General features: G+C 57.7%; 1 protein-coding gene across 1 annotated transcript in view; it reads right to left on the bottom strand.

Annotated features, from left to right (window-relative positions):
• Ptr (patched domain-containing protein) overlaps window positions 1–19,529 on the bottom strand; it is a 58,831-nt gene extending 39,302 nt beyond the window's left edge. Inside the window, exons 1-2 of the mRNA XM_037233390.1 lie at window positions 19,457–19,529; window positions 7,222–7,919 (exon numbers count right to left, since the gene is read on the bottom strand). Coding sequence (XP_037089285.1) covers window positions 7,222–7,892 — 671 coding nt within the window. The 5' untranslated portion in view covers window positions 7,893–7,919; window positions 19,457–19,529. The remainder of the gene's footprint in view (window positions 1–7,221; window positions 7,920–19,456) is intronic.
• Between the last annotated feature and the right edge of the window lie 3,009 nt (window positions 19,530–22,538).

Here is a 22,538-nt window from a genome sequence, read left to right as displayed (position 1 = left end):
CCTCCCGCCAACTCCCCCCCCCCCCCCTCCCCCCAGCGCAGGGTGTGAGCGGCGGCCAGAGCCGACCGCACCGGTGGCCCCCGGGGGACAGAGGCGAGCCGGACGTAGCTGACCCGGGTCCCGGGCTCGGGTCGCGTCATCACGGTGCCTCGGTGGCGCAACTCTTGGCGCCATGTGAGGTCAGCACCGCGACGTACGGGGACGCCCGGGACGGGCCTCGCCGACCGGATGACGTGCAGTGAGACGATAAGGATCTGCCGGCTGACGAAACGGGGGAATTGTGGTCACGGGGCTGGAGGTTCTTACAACCGGTATGGGCTCCTGCTCATTGATGATGAGTGCCTGGTATTCCTCGTAGCATGCCTGTTAGATACCACACCATAGGAGCTCTTGTACATCCCGGGTAAATTTCTGACAGAATGCCGTGAGCATGGTATTGCTAATAGCCCCGCCCAACTCCGCTGATTGGGATGCAGATGCGCCTGATACACTTACACCCAGCTCGTAGGAGCACATCAAAGTACATCCAACATCCAAGGTGCAAAAGGCATCCCCGATTCAAGTTATTTGTGCTAAATGGCAGGCAGTCGGCACACAGCGCAGACATCTGTCAAACAGTTAACATCTGCTTACTGTCGCACAAAGGCCGTCGCCATTGCCAAACAGCGCAAACTTCAGTCATACCGTTCGCGCGTGGCCGAAACACTGAACGTTACACTGCTGGTGCTACCATTGATGGCGTCTCTGGACGCACAGCGATCAGGACGACCGCCACGATGCAGGCCATTTTAGCGACGCACCACTAACACGATGCAGGCCACTTTAGCGACGCACCACTAACACGATGCGGGTCACTTTAGCGACGCACCACTAGCACGATGCAGGTCACTTTAGCGACGCACCACTAAATTCAAAGACTGAATTACAATGATAGGCATTTGGTGACCATTTACATGACTTCGCATTTTGCGCGGCATTTGTAATCTGCAGCACTCAAACGGGTCATCATTTTACGACAACGAAACAAAAACACAAGTTTGTGAATGTTCACTGGAATGCACCATTCCTACAGAAAACGTTGTGAGTACCCTTTGTACGAAATTGTTACGAACTCCGCTAAAACCTAAGGTCAACGAGCTAGGACGGTCATGAAGGGAGCAGAAAGTCTTACATATTTGTTTTAGTTATGCATTTGCTGTATTTTCGTAGCCATGGTGGGGGGGGGGGGGGCACATTGGTTGTGCAGGGTGAAGCCCTAAAATTCTGAGGTCAAGGGAGTAGGGCTTGACACCACGCTTGATATTAGCTGGCCGTCGTTCTCACGGCAGGCATCCTGGTCCGGCCACGGCGCTGACGCGCCACTGAGGTTATGACCACGCGATTTTTAGCACGCAAATACCTCATGGTGAAGCGAAGCATTCGTAAGAGGAGATCAGGTCCCAGTGTTCTACCACATAAACTAACGACGATAAAGGCAGCTTCGGCGCAGCTGGTCATGTAAGGCGGTTGACGTTTAAGGAAAAATTCAGTAGCGGGCACATATCTCTTTATCGACAGGCATGTTTCTGTGCTCTTTTCACCCGACTTATGTCCGCGAGCCGTGTAATCGATACTGCATGTACTGTCCGTTGCGTTGAGAAGCGCTTCGGTCGAAACGATGGTAACGCGGTAGCGTTTGCAGCTGTTTCCTTGGCGACGCAGCCGCAGATCCGCGCTGCAGCCGGCTAAAGATCGACCGCCGCCGGTGCTCCTTATGCACGCGATCTGTGACGTGTTGTCGCTTACATAACTGTGTCGAGTGCGCGTGACGATGGAGCGTGTTCCTTGCTTGACCGCGAAAACAAAGCTGAATAGTCATCGACCGCCCAGGGCTTGAACAGAACACCCCAACGGCCCGTGCCTGCGAGTCGCCAGATGCCAGTGTACCAACTGAACCATGCGCAGTGACCTTAGGCCAGGCTGACAAGAAGCATCAGGCACAGCCCAAGTTTGTTCCCAATTCACGGGAAGTATCGCAACGCCACCACCACAGTGTCCGGAAATACTGCGGAATATCGACCACCAGATCCACAGCATACCAGTACTGCCAGGGGACCAAACCAGCCCGCGACCCTGCACGGCTCGTACCAGCGTCATCGCGAGGTGCCTGGTCGCACAGGACCCCGAGCAGCTGCGCGTCCCGCCGCCGTGCCCTTCGGCGCACCGGGGCGCGGTGCGGGCCGCGACGGATGCAGAGTGCGACAGCGGGCGGTCTGGTGACGCCGTCGGCGGTGTCGGCGGCGGCGGCGGTGTCAGCGCGCGCGGCACGCGGGGGCTCGTGCTGGCCTGGCCGGGAGCCGGCGCCCCTCTCCATGGGCCGGCTGGAAGATCGTATCAAGCCGGTGCAGTCGTGTCGCGTGCTCGGCGGTGTTGTAAAGGCGCTGTGGGGGCCGATACCGGGGGCGGGGCTGGGAGTTCGGAAGCAGCAGTTGAAGTGCCGTGGTATACTGGGGGGGGGGGGGGGGGGTATTCAACTGCAACAACGCGGGACACAGTTGGAAGCGTGTAATCACTGAAGTTCTTCTACTGCGTTGATAGGGTCGCATGCTATGCTTGCAGGGGACATGTATCTCAAAGCCATCTGCACATCACATCTGCTCAAGCAAGAGTGAACGCGATTGTGGAATTCAGCACGTATGCAGCTACCAGCCCCTGATAATTCATTTACTATCTCGGCAAAAAGGCCCTTACTATTCATACAAATAGTTGAAGGTTGTTTGCCCAACCTGTCTAAGAATTGGCACTCCTCTCAGTCCTACACCATGTGAACCACAGTGAAAATCACCAGAGCGCCTTGCAAATAGCAAGCCGCTTAGCGGCATTAGCCTTAAACCGCAGAAGCACCGAAAACATCCGGACGGATCTGGAAGACCGGAATCAGTGTTTAAACGTCATGCTCTCCCATGCGTAGCTGTATGTGGTCAGAGCTGCTGGCTTACAGCCAGCATGTAAGGCAGCCGATGTTAAAGTCAGCGATATCCCAGACTGAGGTGCCAGCCTTCCACAGCAGCTTTCAGTAATCCGCGGAAGCACAGACCGGTCTCAGCAAATCGAGTCATAGTTCGTTTTCTCTGATCTGATGCCGAGCCTCTAGCGAGGAAGGCGTTATCGACATGCTGCTGCCTCGCGCGGGGCACCGCGCCGAGCTCACGCCACACCTCGGTCATTTTCAGGACTGATACCCCAGCCGAGCCACACCACGTCACCTCGGCAACACACGCAACAAACAACCGTCCGTGGAATGTTTGGCAGCTGCTATAAAACGGGGTGCAATGGCGACTTCCATATGAAGTGGGTCGATAGGAGGCTAACGCCCCACCGTATCGCGAGGTGACGCCCACATGTGGCTGTCCGTTACTGAGCCATTTGTTCGGGCATGCCGTTGGAGGTCGCCGTTCGAAAGTGGAAAGACAAGCCAATCTCGATTCTGGGAAGTCAGGCACGATTATGCCCGCTGCCAGCGCCGACCGGACAGAGCCTCCTCGATAGCGTAGTGACGGTGACGGTGACGGTGACGACGGCAACGGCGCGCCGGCAGGTTCGAGCGCGGCCCTCACACCTCGGGACTAAGCCGCTCCCTGGCCACGCGCCACGTGTCACGAGCCACGTGCCCTGCCCCGACGTGAGCGGCCGCGCGCCAGTGGGCGACCAGGCCGGTGACGCGTGCCCGCCTCGTTGCGGTTGGCCGTGACACCACGTGACGGTTGGCCGTGACACCACGTGACGGTTGGCCGTGGCACCACGTGACGGTTGGCCGTGACACCACGTGACGGTTGGCCGTGACACCACGTGACGGCCGTGACACCACGGTTCGCACATGCGTCAAGTTTGAAGGCCATTCCTCCATCGTGTGCGCCCCAGGTACGCTGGGCTCCGTGTCACCGACATATACATGGACGAGGGGAAGTCCAGCCATCTAATGAGCTGCTTACCGGCGAAATCACCCGGTCGGTTGTATTGTTAGGGGCGTCGTAGCAAAGGGCTTTGTAACAGCAATAATTTCAAAGGGCTTTGTAACAGCAATAATTTCAAAGGGCTTTGTAACAGCAATAATTTCAAAGGGCTTTGTAACAGCAATAATTTCAAAGGGCTTTGTAACAGCAATAATTTCAAAGGGCTTTGTAACAGCAATAATTTCAAAGACGCCCCTGCAAAACACTCCGGCAAACTTCTGGCATGACGTCAACAAAAAGCTTCCGCACGGGTGCATGCACAGTGCATTTACGCTTTATGCGTAAATGTGTGTGTGAGTGCGCTTCCTGACATGCGAGGGGAGCATCACAGTGGCGATGATTAACGGCGAGGCACGGGTGCTGTCACCGCGGTCTGCGTCCATTTCTTTTACGGAGCTGTCTCTAAAAGTCGTAAACGCGCTCTTTTGGTGGTGCGCGCTTTGATAACCGAATCCGCATGAATCGACCCATGCCGAAAACTCATGGATAGTGGGTCGTAGCGTGGGTTGTGACCGGGTCGTGACTCATCATCAGTCAAGCTTCAGGCTCCACGGCTGCTGTCCGATAATGACATTGAAAGGCCATTACGATTCGGCCGGCAAGCCATTTGGAAGCTGTGCTGTTGTTGGCCCCTAACCGTGACCAACGATCCCCCATCGCATGGTTCATCACCCCCCCCCCTTCCTCTCCCACATTGGTGGGGCGGCATCATGCTCAGCGTGCCATGACCCCCCACTACGGCAGCAGACAGCAGACAGAGAGACGCCGCGTGCGGCTTCTGCCTGTCCCGCAGCGACCGTGGCAATCGTGCGCAACCGGAGCGACCGGAACTGGCGCGGCTGGAAAGCGGCGCAGATGGTGCAACGGCGGCGGTCGTGTCCGCGTGTCCGGGCTGACCGCGCCGCGGACTCCGGCTCCCCTCACGCGCCTGCCGCCGCTGCGTGGTTGACGGCCGGCCGACCATTATCTTAGGAGAAAGCTGCTGCAAGACTCGAGCACTTTCAGGGCGAGGCAGCCGGAGGATTTTTGTTTTCACTCGCGAGGTTAATGTCAGGCTTCCGCTGATATCGGGCGCTTTCGCTGATTGATAAGAATTTCTCGCATTGCAAACGATAATACCGCAAGACTCATGGTTACGCAACTCAGTGCCAAAGATAAGATGTGAAACATTCCCAGGAAAGGGTAATCACCTGTGGAACAGTGGTTACCAAAGCACTATTTTAAGAATGTGTGTCAACGGACAGGAGCGTTGTTCAATGACGCTTATCATGTTGTGAGGGCTTTATTGTAGGCACGACTGAACAATATTATGCGGCGGAAGTAAAAAACGCAGTCTGCGTACGATTCACGAGGTTCAGTGCTATAACACACATTAACGAGGTTCAGTGTTATAACACAATTAATGAGGTTCATTGTTATAACACATATTAACGAGGTTCAGTGTTATAAAATGTCCTGTCTGGCTATTCTAATTTCAGGTAGGCTGATATCACCAAAAAAGCTGGATATCTCAGCTCGATAAACGTAAGAAAGGTCTTCACGTCCTATTTTTAGCGTTATGAATTAACAGTTCTTATGCTGCATTATCCACATTCAAAATACCAGGAGATATTGGTTAAATGACGTTATAAAACAAACATCAGCTGTACTGGCAGTGGCCAATGAAGAGACAGTGCTGATAAAGTCGTTGTCAATATAAACAATCTTTGTGCTATAAAGCCGTCCATTGCCATTACCTCCTGGTGTAATAAAGGTTGATAACTCAGCATAAGAAATCTCTCAACTCGATTCAGCATATCGTTGCGTAATAACCAGATGGAGCAGCTCGAGCCGCTTGAGGTTAATACCCTCGCAGGACCGTCAGGATACGAAAACATTGCACATCGAATTCGCCAATATAAAAATACCTATTTTTACACTAGATGGCCCTCTGGGCACGTTAACCTCGGACTGGAAGCGAGGAAAGTTACTCTTCAACGCCGTACAATTTCATGGTGGCACTTCTTCACCTCACAAAGACTACTACGAAGCCGTCTGAGTCCTTACAGCACGCACCCGCCCCTTCTACCACCCTGCCTTCCAATGCCGTAGTTCACCCGCCCACTCCTCCCCTCCGCGCCGGCGCCGCGGCCCCTCCCGCAAGCGCTCCGCCACGCCGGCGGCGTCGGCCGACCGGTGCGGGCCAGCCTACCAGACCGGGCGGCGGCCGGGCGGCGGGACCTTGGGCCAGCAGCGTTGCGTCACCGAGAGGCGGTGAATGTGAGCGGCCGCCGCCGCCGCCGCCGCCGCCGCTGCTCGAACGGCCGCCGGGGGCCGCGCCGATGAAGTCGTTGGCGGCCCGTCTGCGAACGCCCGGCGAGTGCTCCTGTCCTGGCCGGCAGACGACACGGCGGCCGGGCGGTGCAACGAACCTCCGCCGCGGACCGACGCCAGCGCCCCCCAGCGGCCCAGGCGCCGTCGGCGCCGACGCACCGGCGGCGCGCGCGTGACCCTCGCAGCGCGACCGCGCCGTCGCCGCCGGCAGCGCCTGACCGAATTTTCGAGCGACCGCAGGCCATTGTTCCCAGCCCGTTGGCGGGCTCCACAGTCGGGTCGCCCCCGCCGAACCATTAGCGGAGTGGAGCGACGCCCGTTGCGATGGCATTGAGATGGCTGGCGGCTGGCGTGGCTCAGTCGGAGCTCAGCTGCCACGAGGCGCCGGCATTACTTCCGATATGGTCCGTCCCAGCGCCGAGCGGCCGAGGCAGCCCAGGTCAACGGTGTCAGCGCAGAAGCCGACTGTTTGAGAGCGCTCCGCTGCAGGCGACTCAGTGAAGACTCGACGCCAAGAAAGGAATCAATAGTCGGCTCAGATGTGTGCTCGTCTGGTACGTGTAGCCTGACGTAGGGTCCTGTCGGGCACTAGTTTGGTTCGCGTCTGGCTGTGAGTGCCGCCACGATCCAATCTGTCATGTCTGATGGCATGTCATGACGTTGAATAGCGTTGCGAATATTTTACGAAGCATGCAGCTGTCATGGTTAAAAATACTGTACCTCTTGCACCGATCGCAACACTGGAAATCCAAACACGCCAAATCATGGTGTCCGATTGTGTTGGAACGAAAGTGCATAGGGTGAAGCCCAACACATGAGCGCACAGAATCGTACGTGCAGAAACCCCATCGGACGCACGATAATCGCGACACCAGTCAGAGGGCAGGCATGACCGCGCTGCGCAGACTGTACTCACATGTTGATGTCAAAGTCCGAGTGATTGGAGCCCCAGTAGAGCAGCTGCAGCGCCGGCACCTCTCCAAGCAGGCCTTCATTGGAGACCTCTGGCGAGCCGAGGAAGGCCGGGAACACGAACACGTCGTACGAGTCGCTGAACCACACGGGGTATGTCAGGCTGATATTGCCGCTCAGCACATCGTCCAGGTAAGGCAGCAGCGTGACAATCGAGTTCTGCAAGCACTTGCCGTTCCAGCGCGCGCACAGGTCGTCGAACGTCCAGCGAGACTCGCCGCTGTCCACCGTCACGTTCGTCACCAGCCGGTCCAGTTGCACCACCTCCTCGAACACGTCACGGCGGAAGAGCGTGCCGCCGTCCTTAGCCGTCACCAACAGGCGCACGAACTTGCCGAGGTCGGTCATGCGGCCGGCGTTGAACGCGCTGAAGTTGTTGGGGAAGTACTTCTGCACTATGGCGCGCTCCTGCTTGGCGCGCCCGGTCAGCGGCGAAAAAAGGTACTCCGGGTCATCCTCGTAGTGGATGCGCTGGAACCCGGTGCCGGCGAGCGCCGTCAGAAAGAGTGGCACGATCACGAAGTAGCCGGGGCGCCGGCCGACCGCGTGGCCCAACTTCTTGAACCAGGCGGTCAGCACGCGGTCCACGATCTTGAACTTCTCGCTGCACTTCATGGCGGCGGCTGGGCGTTGCGCGGATGCCTGCCGGCACAGAGGCGGCGTTAGTGGCGTAACGGGGAGGGAACGTGGCGACGGCAGTGGCGCGGCACCAGTGAAGGTGGTGGTGGTGCAGAAGCCGTTACTCTGGCGTCGATCGGCTCGCATTTATGACCGCGATGGTGTTAAATTCATACATGGCTGCGTTCCTCAGAGGACGGGCGCTAAAACTCAACCTTGTGTTATTTTGTGGGTCATTGCTGCCGCGGAGTCCGTTCGTTCACATCAACACTTCTTCCAGTTGCCCTGCCGACCCGATTAAGCCAGACAATTTGTCTACAGCTTTTCGGATCTTCCCTTTTCCTCTCATCAAATCTCCTTCAAGGACCAGGCTTTATATGCACCTTTATTTCTGAAAGGATTGATGGTCATGACCATTGCGCGGAACTCAATCTGAAATGGCATATTCTTCGACCAAAAGCCAATCATTTCCAGCAGGACTCGGCGGCAGCACTCCTGATAGCGAACTGGATCATGACCCCGAGGCTCCACCTGCCTCGCTACCGGGGCTACCCAGCCGACAGAGCCCCGCACAGTGACGTCACGCATAAACCAAACATCTGCCGTCGCTCGCGATCCACGCGCAAACAGACGCAGGGCGCCGCGTCCAGAGTATCTGGCCACTAATCAATCGAATTTGGGGGGGGGGGGGGCTGGTAGCCAGCGGAGCATGGCGGCGTAGCGTCCAGTCTACCAAGGCTGGTCTGCCCAGCCGAGCAGACCTTCGGCTGGTTGGTCTGCCCACCCGACCGGACCTTCGGCGGGACGGCTCCGATGTCCCCGGCGGTCGGCGGACACTCCAAGGCTTGCCCACATCCGATGTGCGTGCCGCGCGTGCTAATCATCCGCGCCCGCGGGGGGGCCGCGGTGGTGCGACGGAACGCCGGCCACGCGGCGGGCTGCAGGCCCCGGCGATAAACAGCCGCGCAGTGCAGCTTAGACGGATATTTCTGCATAACAAACAATGGGCAGAGATCATCAGAATTTTAAATAAACTTACACAAAACACCCAAACGCTCTGTACTAAAATATTAATGTAAAACAAATGTATAGATGCGAGAGGGTTTGCGCGTTCTGAGTATATTTTGAAGTGATGGTCCGGTCATGGCTGCGCGCCAAGACACCCCGGATCCGCCTTGATCCGAACATCGGTGCTGGTCCGGTGTCGCCGGCACCCCACGCGTCTCTCGCGGGCGCTCGGCAAGGTCGGGGAGTTTTCTCCGAGGATACCGCCGGCCAGCCAGGCGTGACCGGACTCTGGCCAGACTGATGCGGCCGTCACTCCGGCGCTGTACGGGGAAGTGCAAGGGGGGGGGAGGGGTCTGCGAACGTCCCGAATAGGAGGAGGGAGAGGGCCAAACCAATTCTAGTGGACCCAAGCAAAGGAGGGTCAGCTCAGTTCTGAGGTGGATTCGCTTCATGCAGAAGCGTAGGGTTAATGCTGAGCTTCTACATAAGGTGGAAGGTCAAGGCCCACTACCCCCCCCCCCCCTCCTCCCCACCTCCCCCTCCAGACGCTACTCAGGTGATGTACCATTTCCCTCGTTCCCTATCTCTGACTCCGTTCCGTCCATGGAACGGGACCACGCTGGAAGGCGAACAGCATCTAGCCGCTGGCCTCGGTCCATCAACTGCTGTACGTGGCTTGGCCGGCGCGCAACGCACGCGCAGTGCGTCGCTCCGCGAGGGTAGGCTGGTGACCTGACCCTCGCCTCTGGCTGGGGTCGGCCGGGCGGTGGCCTGACCCCAGCCGTGTGACCGGGTCACCGAGTGACCGGCTGGTGTCGGCCGGCCGCTCACCCGCGGCCGGCCGGCCGGTGTCCGACTCGGGTGTGCCGGGGATAGCCCTCCGGCTGAACGACCAGTGTTTCAGTCGAACGACCTCGTTTCTGGAAACGTATTGTGCGTCGCAAGGAGAGAGCGCGCCGCAGAAGGGAAACGCGCTGGAACACGAGTTAGGCGCACGCAGCGTGTTTTTGCTGCCAAGTCTCTAATGAGCGTCGTTGTCGGCGTGCGTACTACGTCGCGGGGCGGCTACGACGGCCGGCGTTGCGTGATCATGACCATCACGCATAAACCTTTCGGCACCTCAGGTGAGGCCCAGCCCGTTACGAAGGCTGCCAGCTTGTTGCGTTATCGGAATTTTTCAACCCCGTTCATTACGGTAACTTGACCGCAAGCCACATCCAGGAATGCTATCTAGGACGGGCGGATGTGTGTAATCCGACTCCCGCAAAATTTCTCAATTCATTTTGCGTGTGGTGACATCACTGTTCGCACCATGCCAAGCGACATACGTAAGTCTAACTCACTGCGAATTTTAGAGTGCCCGCATCTATCAGTGAATGCGGCCGCAATATCTGCCTGGACTTACGTAAGTGTGGGTTATCTTAACTCTCTCTGGTGACTGTTAAAGAAGACAATGCTAGGTGGAGCGTAACGCAACCCTGAGGCTAGGTACAGTTCCGCTCTTGTCCGTGACATGCGCCACATTTGTATACCACTGATGCTCAAAACGCAAATATTTTGATTGCAGGTATGTCACATACATGAAGCCATTGTGGCGATCAAGGATCCGGGTGAGAAGAACACACAACTTTCTGCTTCAGCAGAGAATGTGAAAGCTTTTGCCGGATTTTACACTGGTCTACAAAATGTTGACGGTGGTCCACAGCCGATTTATTCCCCTTGCAGCGACAAAAGTGCATACAAATTAGGCGATCCACCACCGCCCAGTCATGCATCGACGTCGCTTGTTTTCCCTGTTATCAGCGACACGATACAGCCGCGCGCCCTCTACTTCCACCTCTACATTTTTTTTTCAATTGAGAGCCCTAATCGTCACGAAGCCTATCGCGCCGTATCGATAGGTTATTGACGCCCAGTCTGCACCATGCGCAAACTGGCCGTATTGCCTTCGCGCCTCCTGCCGTTCTGCGCGGCGATCGACGCGCCACCGCCGACATGACCGAGCTGATATATCGTCGCAAACGACGCGGTCAACAGCTTGCACGCCTCCCGACGGCCGGCGCAGCGCCAACTGACTGCGCGCCAGCTGACGGCGCCCGACAGTCAGCTGGCGCGGCCGAGAAAGTGTGTCCGGCGCCGTTTCGGAAACGGCGTCGGCGCAACGGCCGGCTGCCCACGCCGGCCAGGTATCGCCCGCGGCGCCGCTGGCCGTGTGCCGGTGTCTGGTGCAGCCGGCCAGCGCACGCGGCTGGTCACGGCATGCACAGATTGTCCACTACATGTGTACAGTTTCGGACCATGTATCCCATGGTCACAAAGTGCACACAGACCTGACATGGTGCACACATGTGAAGCCCGCTCCTCGCCGCCCTTCACCTCCAGCAAATTGATACGTGTGACGTCACCGGTACCTACGTCATGGCGGTTTCCATGCTTCGGAGCGCATTCGTTTGCGTATCATGAGCCGCCTGTGACGTCATGGGTTGCTGACTCGGATAAGTACTGTGGCAGTGAGGAACCGGCGAATGGTTTTTGGCCAGCATGCTGACCCTGCGCACACAATTGACGTCCGAAGGACGTCAGCTGTTTCCGATGCACCCCATACATTGTGACCCCCGAAAGACGCCTTGACTCTGAGCCCTTTGATTGAAGTCACGTGACGGCAGTGCGACTGAGGAGGCCAGCTGAGTGTGAGCGAGTATAAACTGAGCAGCCTCCTGCCGCTCGGGCACAATACCACACGTTCCTACGCATTTTCCCCGTAGCCTACCACCGGGCAGCGGCGTGGGGTGACAGCGGACGGGGTAGCGCATGGTCCGGCGCGCGTGGAGGGGGCGGCAGCGGGGTGGCCGGTCTGCCGAGGCTGTGCAGCGGCCTCCGGGCGCCACGGGAACGGCGGAGGTACCCCTAGGCATAAGCCACGACCCAACGGCGACGCGCGGCTGGCAGACGGTCGGCGCATCGCTGAATTTCTCCCGCTGGGGGGGGGGGGGGGGGGGTACAGGGCTCACACCGGGTACCTGGGCCTGATGCACCTGATCGCAGCCAGTGGAAAGCAAGCAACACCGGGCGACTAAAACCACTAGCTGGCAACCAGCATTGGACAGTTACGTGTAACTGGACTGTGTTCGTGCGGCGCCAGGCGTCCGGCAGGAAGCCAGGTACAAACTGTCCCGGGAGAGACGATACATCACCGACCTAACGATAAGCCGCGCGCGGTGGCGGATCGGAGTTGTGCTCAACAGCAAACGTACGGCTCCACTGCGACGGGAGAGATCGTAATTCGCCGAAGGTGTGCGTCCACGTGTTCACGTGTCGTGTTCACGAGCCGTCTCAGCATTCAGTCGTCCGTCGGCGGATGAGATCGGCACGCGGTGCCGCAGCACGTCAGGCCGACGGCGTCCTTGTGGGCCACGTGAAGAAGGCGCGCGGCGGTGGGACTCACATCCCGGCCCCGTCGCGATCAACCATTCAAGGTGCTGCCGACTGGGCCGCCTTCACCTCTGACTTCACCGAGTAGGCGCCGTATAAATCACCCAAAAAAGAGGAGGAGAATAACTTGCCCTTCGCGAACGGAACAAGGTCACGATCAGAACGACCGCTACCGCCCAGCTGGAGAGTGCCAGCTCGGGGGAAAAACTGACTAACCCACTTTTACCATGTACACGAACCGTGGCGGCTACGGCAGCCCCGGGAAAAACGAGTTCTTGGCGGCCTTGCAAGACTCTTGAGGCGCTGCGGTCGTCCGTTTTTGATCGATATGACCTGTGATTGATGGACATGTGATCTCTTGTCGTGCATTACTGTGTTATGCGTCACGTTACGGAATATTCTGTGTGCGGAAGGCATGACCGCGGCTGAATGGCTGATAGACACGGAAACCATGCTGCAGTGGGGCGCCGTGAAGTCACCAAACACGTGCCATCACTCCCTTCGTTGAGTGCAGGCTATCACGGTCGTGCTTCGCTGCGACAGCACCTGCAATTGGATTTGACGCTGCGGCCATTCGCCATCACCTGCTACGACCACGTGACTAACGATATCTCGAACGGACTAATATCACACTGCACCAGCAATCCCGTGTCAGCTCCAGTGGCATTTCCAGCGTCATTTGCTGGGCCGCTTGAGACTGCACTAGGGTGGCATTACTGTGACCACTGTGCTTTTAGAAGCTCATGGTCTACAAAATAAAAAAATTAAATTTGAACAGGTTCTAATACAGTCGCTGACATTGCTCCATGTTCCTGGATAACAAGAGCACCCGGGTGACCTTCATGGTGAATATGGGTGAGTGAGCTAAATGGTGTGGCTTCTAATCCGCAAAGTTAGCCCCCGTGCGATGACATTCATCAGTGAAGTGTTGGTCGTCATGCAAACTGTGGTGACATTCCTCAGGGAGGTGTCGTCACGGCTGCAAACTGTGGTGACATTCCCCAGGGAAGTGTCGTCACGGCTGCAAACCATGGTGACATTCCCCAGGGAAGTATCGTCACGGCTGCAAACTATGGTGACATTCCCCAGGGAAATGTCGTCACGGCTGCAAACCATGGTGACATTCCCCAGGGAAGTATCGTCACGGCTGCAAACTGTGGTGACATTCCCCAGGGAAGTGTCGTCACGGCTGCAAACTATGGTGACATTCCCCAGGGAAATGTCGTCACGGCTGCAAACCATGGTGACATTCCCCAGGGAAGTATCGTCACGGCTACAAACTATGGTGACATTCCCCAGGGAGGTGTCGTCACGGCTGCAAACCATGGTGACATTCCCCAGGGAAGTATCGTCACGGCTGCAAACTATGGTGACATTCCCCAGGGAAGTATCGTCACGGCTGCAAACTATGGTGACATTCCCCAGGGAGGTGTCGTCACGGCTGCAAACTGTGGTGACATTCCCCAGGGAGGTGTCGTCACGGCTGCAAACTATGGTGACATTCCCCAGGGAAGTGTCGTCACGGCTGCAAACCATGGTGACATTCCCCAGTGAACTGTCATCGCGGCTGCAAACACCCGAACAAAACGAAACCAATTCCGGAATCATCCGCGAGATGACGCCGAGGGCGTCGGCACATGCCACAACAGCTGGTTGTGTCGGCAGAATTCAGGAGAAAGTGTGTCGAAATCGACGCCGCTGTGACCGGCGCACTCGTGACTTCCGAATTGGGCAACCGGCGACAGGAGCCAAACAGGAAATCACGCGATAGGCTGCCGATCCGGAGACGCTGATCGGCGCTGGCAATTCACCCGTCTGGAAAGACTGGTGAGCGGCGCTGGAAGGGCCCGGCGCGCCTGTTAGCGAGGCACCCAGCCTCTGAACGAGGCTGAGGCACACTTAAGGTTTGTTGTTTGTGCACTGAAGGAGATACAGCTGCCTCTGGGGTCGATGGTATCGGTTGTTGTTCGACTGCCGACATTTCAAAGGTAGTGATGAGGGAGAAAACCATGCATAATGCACTGAGTGGCAAGTTGCAAGGATATATACTTTCACACACCAGCTAACTACACGTCCTTGCACGTCTTTTTAGATATCACTCGTATGCAGCAAAGTTTCAGTATCTTCATTTCAGGAGATATAACTTCATGCAATATGACGTACTTTAAATAACTACGTTAAGCCGATGCGCGGAAAAGCGCTAAAGCGTTTCGGTCATAACCGACTAACCAGCAATGAGCAGCGATGTATGCGGTGCATGCGTTTATTAGTGTAGTTTATGTAATAGATGGCTTCAACACCTTCCGGCTCCTTAAGAGCGACCCAGGGGCAGTGCCGCTCGCTAGGGACCCGCTCCCCTCTCGCGCTCAACGACAGCACACGTTCACAAGTGTCAAGCTCCGTCCGGCGGCGGTCCTTCCCTGGAGCCCAGAGGAATGGCTGGGTCCGTCTCTGGAGCCCAGCGGAGTCGCTGGGCCCGTCTCTGGAGCCCGGCGGAGTCGCTGGGCCCGTCTCTGGAGCCCGGCGGAGTCGCCGGGCCCGTCTCTGGAGCCCGGCGGAGTCGCTGGGCTCTCCGCCGCCGTGTTCGGCCGTGCGACCGGAGGTCCTTTCCTAGGGCCCGGCGGAGTCGCTGGGCCCGTCTCTGGAGCCCGGCGGAGTCGCTGGGCTCTCCGCCGCCGTGTTCGGCCGTGCGGCCGGCGGTCCGTCTCCACGACTGCGCCGCAGCGCTGGAGGCGAGTAGCGGCGCGCGGCGGCCATAACGGTGCGCGGTCGTGCGGCACTCCTGACGCACAGTCCCGCGGCGGCCACCGGGAGGAGGTCACGGGAGGCACGCACGTGCCTCAGTGCCGGGTCACCATGGGGACGTCACTATCTGGTCATCTGCAAACACTTGCTCATTCAGCGAGGGTGTAAAAGAGACGGACTTCTAACGTGTCAGCTGAGTGTGACGAGACACACTCGGCTCAGTTGGTTTTCTTTTCCCGTGAGCAGCCTGCTCCCCTGCAATTTTGTTTCTGGAGAGCTAGTATGATCTGGGCGACCTGGATTCCAGGAGTGAAGCATGGGTGTAAGTTTGTTTGGTATTCCGACGTCCTTTTCCGCTACACTGTTGCGAGGAATGGATCGAAAACTTTCAATGCGAAGACAACCGGAGGACACGGAAGGCAACAAAGAGGTGAAAAACATCGGAGGTCAGAGCGCGTGAGATTCCAGGGTCGACAACAACACAAAGCTGAATGGCGATGTAAGACCATAGCTGTGGATGAACCACAAAAACTTCAAAAGACATAGGGTAAGTGAGAAGAACAGTTGGAGCGTGGTCAAGTCCAACAACAGATGCGTGTTGGCTCGACAAACGGGAGCTGCGCAGAAAATGGGACCACCGGCCAGAAGACGGGGCGAGGACGGAGGGCCAACCTACGAGCAGGACAAGGACAGACCACGAGCAGGAGGCCTTGACCGCGGGCAGCAGACAGGCAGACACAGACAGCAGACGGGCAGACACACAGCGGATGACTGCAGCTCCGTCCTGGACGGCACCGCAGGCTCCGTACGAGTGCTGATCGCTGCGTCGTCCACGATCAACGCGTCGTCGCGCAGGGTAAGATGAGGTATACCTGCAAGGTGGCGGACTAGCCGTGCGTTTAAGTCAATCCTGGCCGGACTAGTGCGGGACCATCTTCGAACCGGCCAGTCTTGCTCCCGAGCGAAACGAAGCCTCTCCAGAGTGGCCGCGCGGGGGCGTGTCGGCTACCCCGAGATGCTAAGGCGGCTCACGCGTGCGCGTTACCGCGATGACTGGCTTCTTCCGGCCTCGGCCGCGGTGTCTTGCGTATGATGACGTCAGACGTCCAGATAGGAGCACTGGGGTTGGGGCGACGGCATGGTCTGCCTGGCGCGAAGGTCATGGACCCCGGGCTGGCGGGACATCTTTGAAAGTTGCTGACCTCACTGTCAGCCCCACGTTGAGCGTGAGGGTAACGGCGCCGACCCCCCATCCCACGTCCCTCGTGTCCTTCGGCCGATATCGATTTCAGGGTTTATTCTCATCGATTCCATATCGATATGACCATGCCGATTCCAGAAAATGTCTCTCGCTCTGGGCACCTTAGAAAAATACCAGCTGACGACAGCGTTTCGACGCGTGATGGAAATGCATGATGGAAATACCTGCACGCGTGCTGAATGATGACAAATAGGCGCATTTTTTCTCTTTTTTTGACTACCCATGTGTTTCACAATTTCCGAGATCTGTTGCGAACAAGTAAGGAGAATGAGACAACATTACTGTATGTTCTTTCAGCATATTTAGTGCGGCGAGATAAGTGTAAACGTATTTCAAAAGTACAAGACTCCATTCCTGGACAGTAACAGTGCATCGGGGGGGGGGGGGGGGATAAGCCTTCAATCCATTGCCTGTAATCTGAGCCAGCATTGCAGCATTTTGTGCGCCTATTTACACCAGCCTCTGGGACGAAAGCGAGGGAGGTTTTCAGTTCCACCTGAGATCCCACACTGCAAAGCGAACAACAGGACTGCGAGGTGACTGGCAACATTGCTGACAACCGCAGCCCCTCCCACTTTGTATTCCAGGCCATTTTCGGTGCCTAATTGACTACGTACAGAAAGATGCTGGACTAATTACGCTGGGACCATGACCGCATTGACAAACAAACTGTCGTTGTTGGGCAACGGCTAGATGCTCTAGCGATCCGAGGACTACGCTGAGGTCCTATCACGGTTGTGGCGGGCGCATCGTTACGCAAACTTCAGGAGCTGCTCTATCAGGCCGGACCAGTTTCTAACGCAACAGCGAGCGCCACCCGTGTCAGCGGGGCTGGTCTCCACCTAGCAGCCGGGCGGAATGGCATTGTTTCGCCCTGGCGGCGTCAGTGGTCGACATTGGGAGCGCTTGCACGGTTCGCTTCAGATCGGCCTGTGGGCTATACCAACGCGAACATTACGCGAAAAGCCTGTGAAATATTTCAGGACTGCTGTGATTACGCGCTGCGTTTAAGGTGCATTTGTGGCCAGGCTAAGCTATCTTCAACATGGATAGTGGGTAGAGAAAGCTCCCTCTCTAAACCTGTCCTCACAAGAATTCCTGAAGTATTCATTGGCACACATCTGCCAGTGCTTCAACTGTTTCAAAGGCACCTGTGCAACCGGTTTGCAAAAAACGAGCATTCTCAACTTTACCCGCTGGGTGGTGGAAGCCTTAACGCTTACGACGGGATCTCCAGCCCACACCCGTCACGAAGGGCCCTAGGATCATCACGACGCCTGCAGAGACCTCCCACAGACCGGAGAAAGGGCGAGCGGCGTGCCCCGTCGCGCCCCTGCGGCCGTGGGTCCCGGACACACCGAGCGCCCCTGCGAACCCGCCGTGCGAGCGCTCGCCCGGACGTCATCCGGTGCGGCTGACACAACGACACGGTTGCGACACGTCCGCGCTCGCCGAACCGCCATCATACAGCCGACGCGCAGCCCAGGCAGCCGCCGCCGCCGCCGCCACCGCCGCCGCCGCCGCCGCCGCCGCCGCCGCAGAGGCCCTGACCAACTTCTAGAGACGACAGACGGCGGCCCGGCGGGTTTGCACAGGGCAGGGCAGCTGCTGAGAGCCGGCGCTGCCCCCCCCCCCCCCTCGCCCAGAGTCTGATCTCGGGCACGCGCCGCCGCCGTCAGGCCGCCGGAGCACACAGCGGCGGGCGCACGCGGGCGCGCGCCGACCGCCGGACCGCCGGCGTGTTACTGACCTATTTAGCGTCGGAGTCGCCGGCCGGCCGTCAGCATGCCCGGTCGCCGCCAATTGAGGCGCGCAGCGGCGCGGAGTGATTGGCGACGCGTGCACGGCGCGTTTGCCGCCGTGATGAGAGGCGCGCGAGCTTCGCCACGCCTCGCTCGCCTGGCGCGGGATTCCGGGCACGAGGCGTGCCCTGCGTGGCTGCACAGAGCGAACCCTCCGACCCGGCGGCACAAAGGGCCATCAGCGTTCGAGCGGTCGGCCGGCACGACCGGCGGCCGCACGCCTCCGGTGTCACTCTCCGGTTCGCGGCCCGGTCCAGGGCGGCTCGGAGGTTTCTCCGGCCGCCACCACGTGCTCCCGTATCGCAAGTGGGCGCCGGCGCCGCTGCCGGCTGTTGGCCGGTTCCGGGGAGATCAGCCGTGGACCGGCCGCTGCCCGGCCGCTGCCGGCCGCCCACCGAAAGCAAAAGGTGACCGGCCGGTGCGGCCGCCTCCGGAGACAGCTGGGATGACAGCGGCGAGCGGGCGGTGCCCGAGCGCGGGCAGGTCGAGCTCCGGCGGCACCGAGCCGTCGCCGAGCCATCCGGGCTCAAGGTGACAGATTGCCCCACCGGCGCTGTAATTGACACATGGCCCAGTCGTCTCTGCGCGGGCGTAACTGATTGCTCCCACACGGCCGCGCGTGGCCCACTAACAGCGCTCTGTCGGAGAACGCCAAGCAGCGCGCGTTGCGCCCAGGAGCCTCTGTTTACAGAACGCTCTCAACGGCAGCCAGTGGGGAGAACGGCGGCGCTCCCCACAGGTGCACCGCGCGCCGGATGGAGCGGGTTGATCGGGTCCGAGTTTAGGTTACGGATCGAGTCCCTCTGTTTGGGCTGGCCTCTGTCCACGGGTGGCAGCGTGACTCGCGGTGCGCAGGCGGGGGACCGTGACCACGCTCCCGGGAAGGCTGGTGGTGCATGCAACAATGGGCTCTGGACAAGGTGCCACTGTTAGATATGGTCTCGACACAATACAGGAGGCGCGGGCTCGGTGCAGCTGGCAGCGGTGAAACACACTCGAGCGTGACAGTGAAACGCATCCCGCTGCTGGGGCTTGGGAATGACGACGCGTTGGCCCACTTGGCACGTCTTGCAAACGCCACGGACGTCAGTACTGAAACGGAGCCCGCCCCACCACACCAAACCGCCTTCCACCGACCATACCCCACCCACCACTGCGCAAGTCATCGCAGCCGCTCGGAAAACACCTGTCGGCCGCCGGCGCCGTCCGTCCCTGGGTTCCCCCTCTGTCGCCGGCGTCCGAACGCGGCGGCAGGCTGCCTTCCGTGACCTGGATAGGCCGGTCGGGCTCGGGTGCTGGGGCGCATCACCCACCTGGCTGGCACGGCGAGGGCGCTCTCCTGCTGCAGCGCTGCTCTCCGCCCGTCCGGCCCGCCGAAGCACGCCACTCCGAGTGAGGTGACCTGAAACCGACGCGCCGCCAACCGGCGCCAGCCGACGCTCTGCGCATGCGCGACGTCTCGACGACGGGACGATAGCGGTGTGACTTTGAAGATCGCGATGGAGGGGTGTCGGCGTGTGAGTGGGGGTTCGAGACACTTTGCAGAGAGGCACACGGGCTCATGCGGGGGGGGGGGGAAGAGGGCGGTCTTGGAAAATACGTTGGAGACTGAATACAAAAAATGAACACATTTTCCCTCAAAATACACGAAAAACCTAATTACTGGTAAGTCGGGAGGCAGCAAGAGTTTTGTGCCAACGGAATAGGAAGCTACACCCGTGTGCACATGTGAGTGGCGCGAGTCGGAGAAAGTCGTTTAAGCCTCGGGATACCCAATGGTGACTTATGCAAAACGAGGCAAAAATATTATCCAAAATCACACAAGCTTGAAGTGGGGAAGCGAGAAACAGACCGATAACGACGATCGTTGGGTGAGAGCGGCTAGTATGCAACTGGACGTGCGTGCTATTCAGCTACAATATACAACTCGGATACAACTCGAGGTACAACTCGAGAGGCGCTCGAGATCCAACTCGGAGGCGCATGTTTGGACAGCACGTGGGCACAGTCAAGTGCTGCATTTGTGCCGATGTGGACGATCTGTGTCCGACTGTCGTGTGTACAGAGTAGAACGGAAGCGGCTTCCTGTCGTGTGTACAGAGTACAACGGAGGCGGCTCCCTGTCTTGTGTACAGAGTACAACGGAAGCGGCTTCCTGTCGTGTGTACAGAGTACAACGGAAGCGGCTTCCTGTCGTGTGTACAGAGTACAACGGAAGCGGCTTCCTGTCTTGTGTACAGAGTACAACGGAAGCGGCTTCCTGTCGTGTGTACAGAGTACAACGGAGGCGGCTCCAAAGTCATTTAAGTCACAATCGAGAAACAGCATCATGGGAAACTGCGTCACATGCATGGCTGAAATCGAGGGCCTGTCGATAAACGAATCACTATGCATCTGATATTCATTTGTTTTGTTTTGGGATTTCACGCGAGTGTTCTCAGAGCAACGCCAGTCTTTCTACCAAAGTTGCAATAGTCTTTATTCGGATAGCTTGATTTTTGCAACGCTGCATACCTATCCATAGCTGCTAGCGCAATTAGACACTGCTCAGCACGAGACCCCTCTCCGCCATAATTAGACCAAGTCCAGTATGGAGCCCCTCCCCGCCTCAATAAGACCCATCACAGCATGAAGCTCTTCTCCGCCATAATAAGGCCCCTCCCCGCCCCAATAAGACCCAGCACAGCGTGAAGCCCCTCTCAGCCCCAGTTAGACCCAGCCCAGTATGGAGCCCCTCGCCGCTCCAATTAGACTCAGCTCAGCATGGAGCCCCTCGCCGCTCCAATAGGACTCAGCTCAGCATGAATCCCCACCCCACCCCAATAAGACCCAGCCCAGTATGAAGCCCCTTCCTATCCCATTTCGGAAGACCTTGGTTTGATGTCACTTTGTCTTAAAATCAGCCTTTTGATCAGAATTTTCCCATTTTTTTTTTGTCACAGCTTATCCTGCAGTCCAGAGGGTGGGTGGAGGTCTGCTGCATGTTTTGACGACGTGGGAAGCCGGAGGTGGGGAAAACCCTGGCTGAAGCTGACGTGTTTTTTGTTACTTGAACATGGACTAAGCATGTGTTTCCAGCGATCTTTTTTAACTGAGCCATCATTGGCACCAGCCGATACCATCGCCACTTACATACCTAGGTTCAACATGGCGTTCGTTGCTAATTCTTACGTGCCGAAGGAGCGTGAAGTTTTTGTTAAAGTGAAGCATCCACCGACCTTTGGACAATAGGCCCAAAGATGTGCCTCAATGTTCCTTACTAAGCTGTAAAGATTTCGTCTTTGAAATGACTTTGCCATTTTGAACAGTGCTGTTTGCTTATATTTTACGTCCCGAATTTGCGCCGAAGTTTGTTTGAACTTGTACTGCCGGTAGCACTGCTTTGAGGAGCGAAATGGCGTCGAAACCATTGTATCTTAAATTAAAACGTCTTTTGGAATCCTTCATCTTGTCACGAAAGTCTGCATCAAATCAGTCTTATCTGGCTTACCGATTCATGCAACCGATCCGGACCCATCCTTGTCGTTGTCATGCATTTCTGTTAGAGGAAAATCAGAGTAAAATGCACGAGGCAACTCAAGGCAGTTTCGCATGGTACCTCCTGCGCATTCAACGAAGGAACCATTTGCATGCAGGCTCTTCAACACGTCCGCAGGGTCACGCATAAGATGACTCGTTTAAGCAAATGAGGTACCCCTTGTTAACCAGACGGCATTTGAGCAGCAAAACAGGCTCTTTTCAGTTAAAAAGACAGCGAGTATCCGCAGAGCCAAGGGCATACAGATGGCTCTGAGCGACCAAACGGACCCTGAGTAACCTACAGGGCCTCTGAACACTCACAGGGGCATTTCAAGGGTCAGAGGGCTCTTCAGAAGCCAAAGTGGCCGTCAAGAGCCAGGAAAGCTCCTGAGTACCTTAAACGACCCCTGGTTGACCAGAGGGGCACTGAGCAGACAGCGAACCTGGAGTGTTTACTAATGCTCTCGGAGCTAGGCGGCGGTCGCTCTGGGCGGTCAGAGAGCTACGGGGCTATTGCGACCAAACGAGCCACTGAGCGGCAATTGGGCGCTTAGCAACCAGACGAGCACTCAGAGAGGCCAAAAGGGTCCTCGGGCAATCAGGGGTGTCCATGGTTGATTCGAAGGTGGCAGTGAAGCCCCTGATTGGTCAGAGGAGAACGCAACAGCCTAAGAGCTCCTGAATGGCCAGAGCGACTCCTCAGTGGCTAGAAAAGTTCTGAGCTGCTGAAGAAGTCCACGAGCGTTCAGAGCACACAGAAGACCCTGGGTTTTCTATGAGATCACTGAGGGTCCTAGGTGCCCCTGGATAGTCCGTGGTCCGTTAAGCGCTTAAGCGGCCAGAGGGCCCATTGGACGGCTATGTCCAGTGACCGGG

The sequence above is a fragment of the Pollicipes pollicipes genome, unplaced genomic scaffold, assembly GCF_011947565.3.
Source record: "Pollicipes pollicipes isolate AB1234 unplaced genomic scaffold, Ppol_2.1 Scaffold_7231;HRSCAF=8579_pilon_pilon_pilon, whole genome shotgun sequence".
NCBI lineage: Eukaryota > Metazoa > Arthropoda > Thecostraca > Pollicipedomorpha > Pollicipedidae > Pollicipes > Pollicipes pollicipes.
This window is presented reverse-complemented; position numbering and strand designations above follow the sequence as displayed.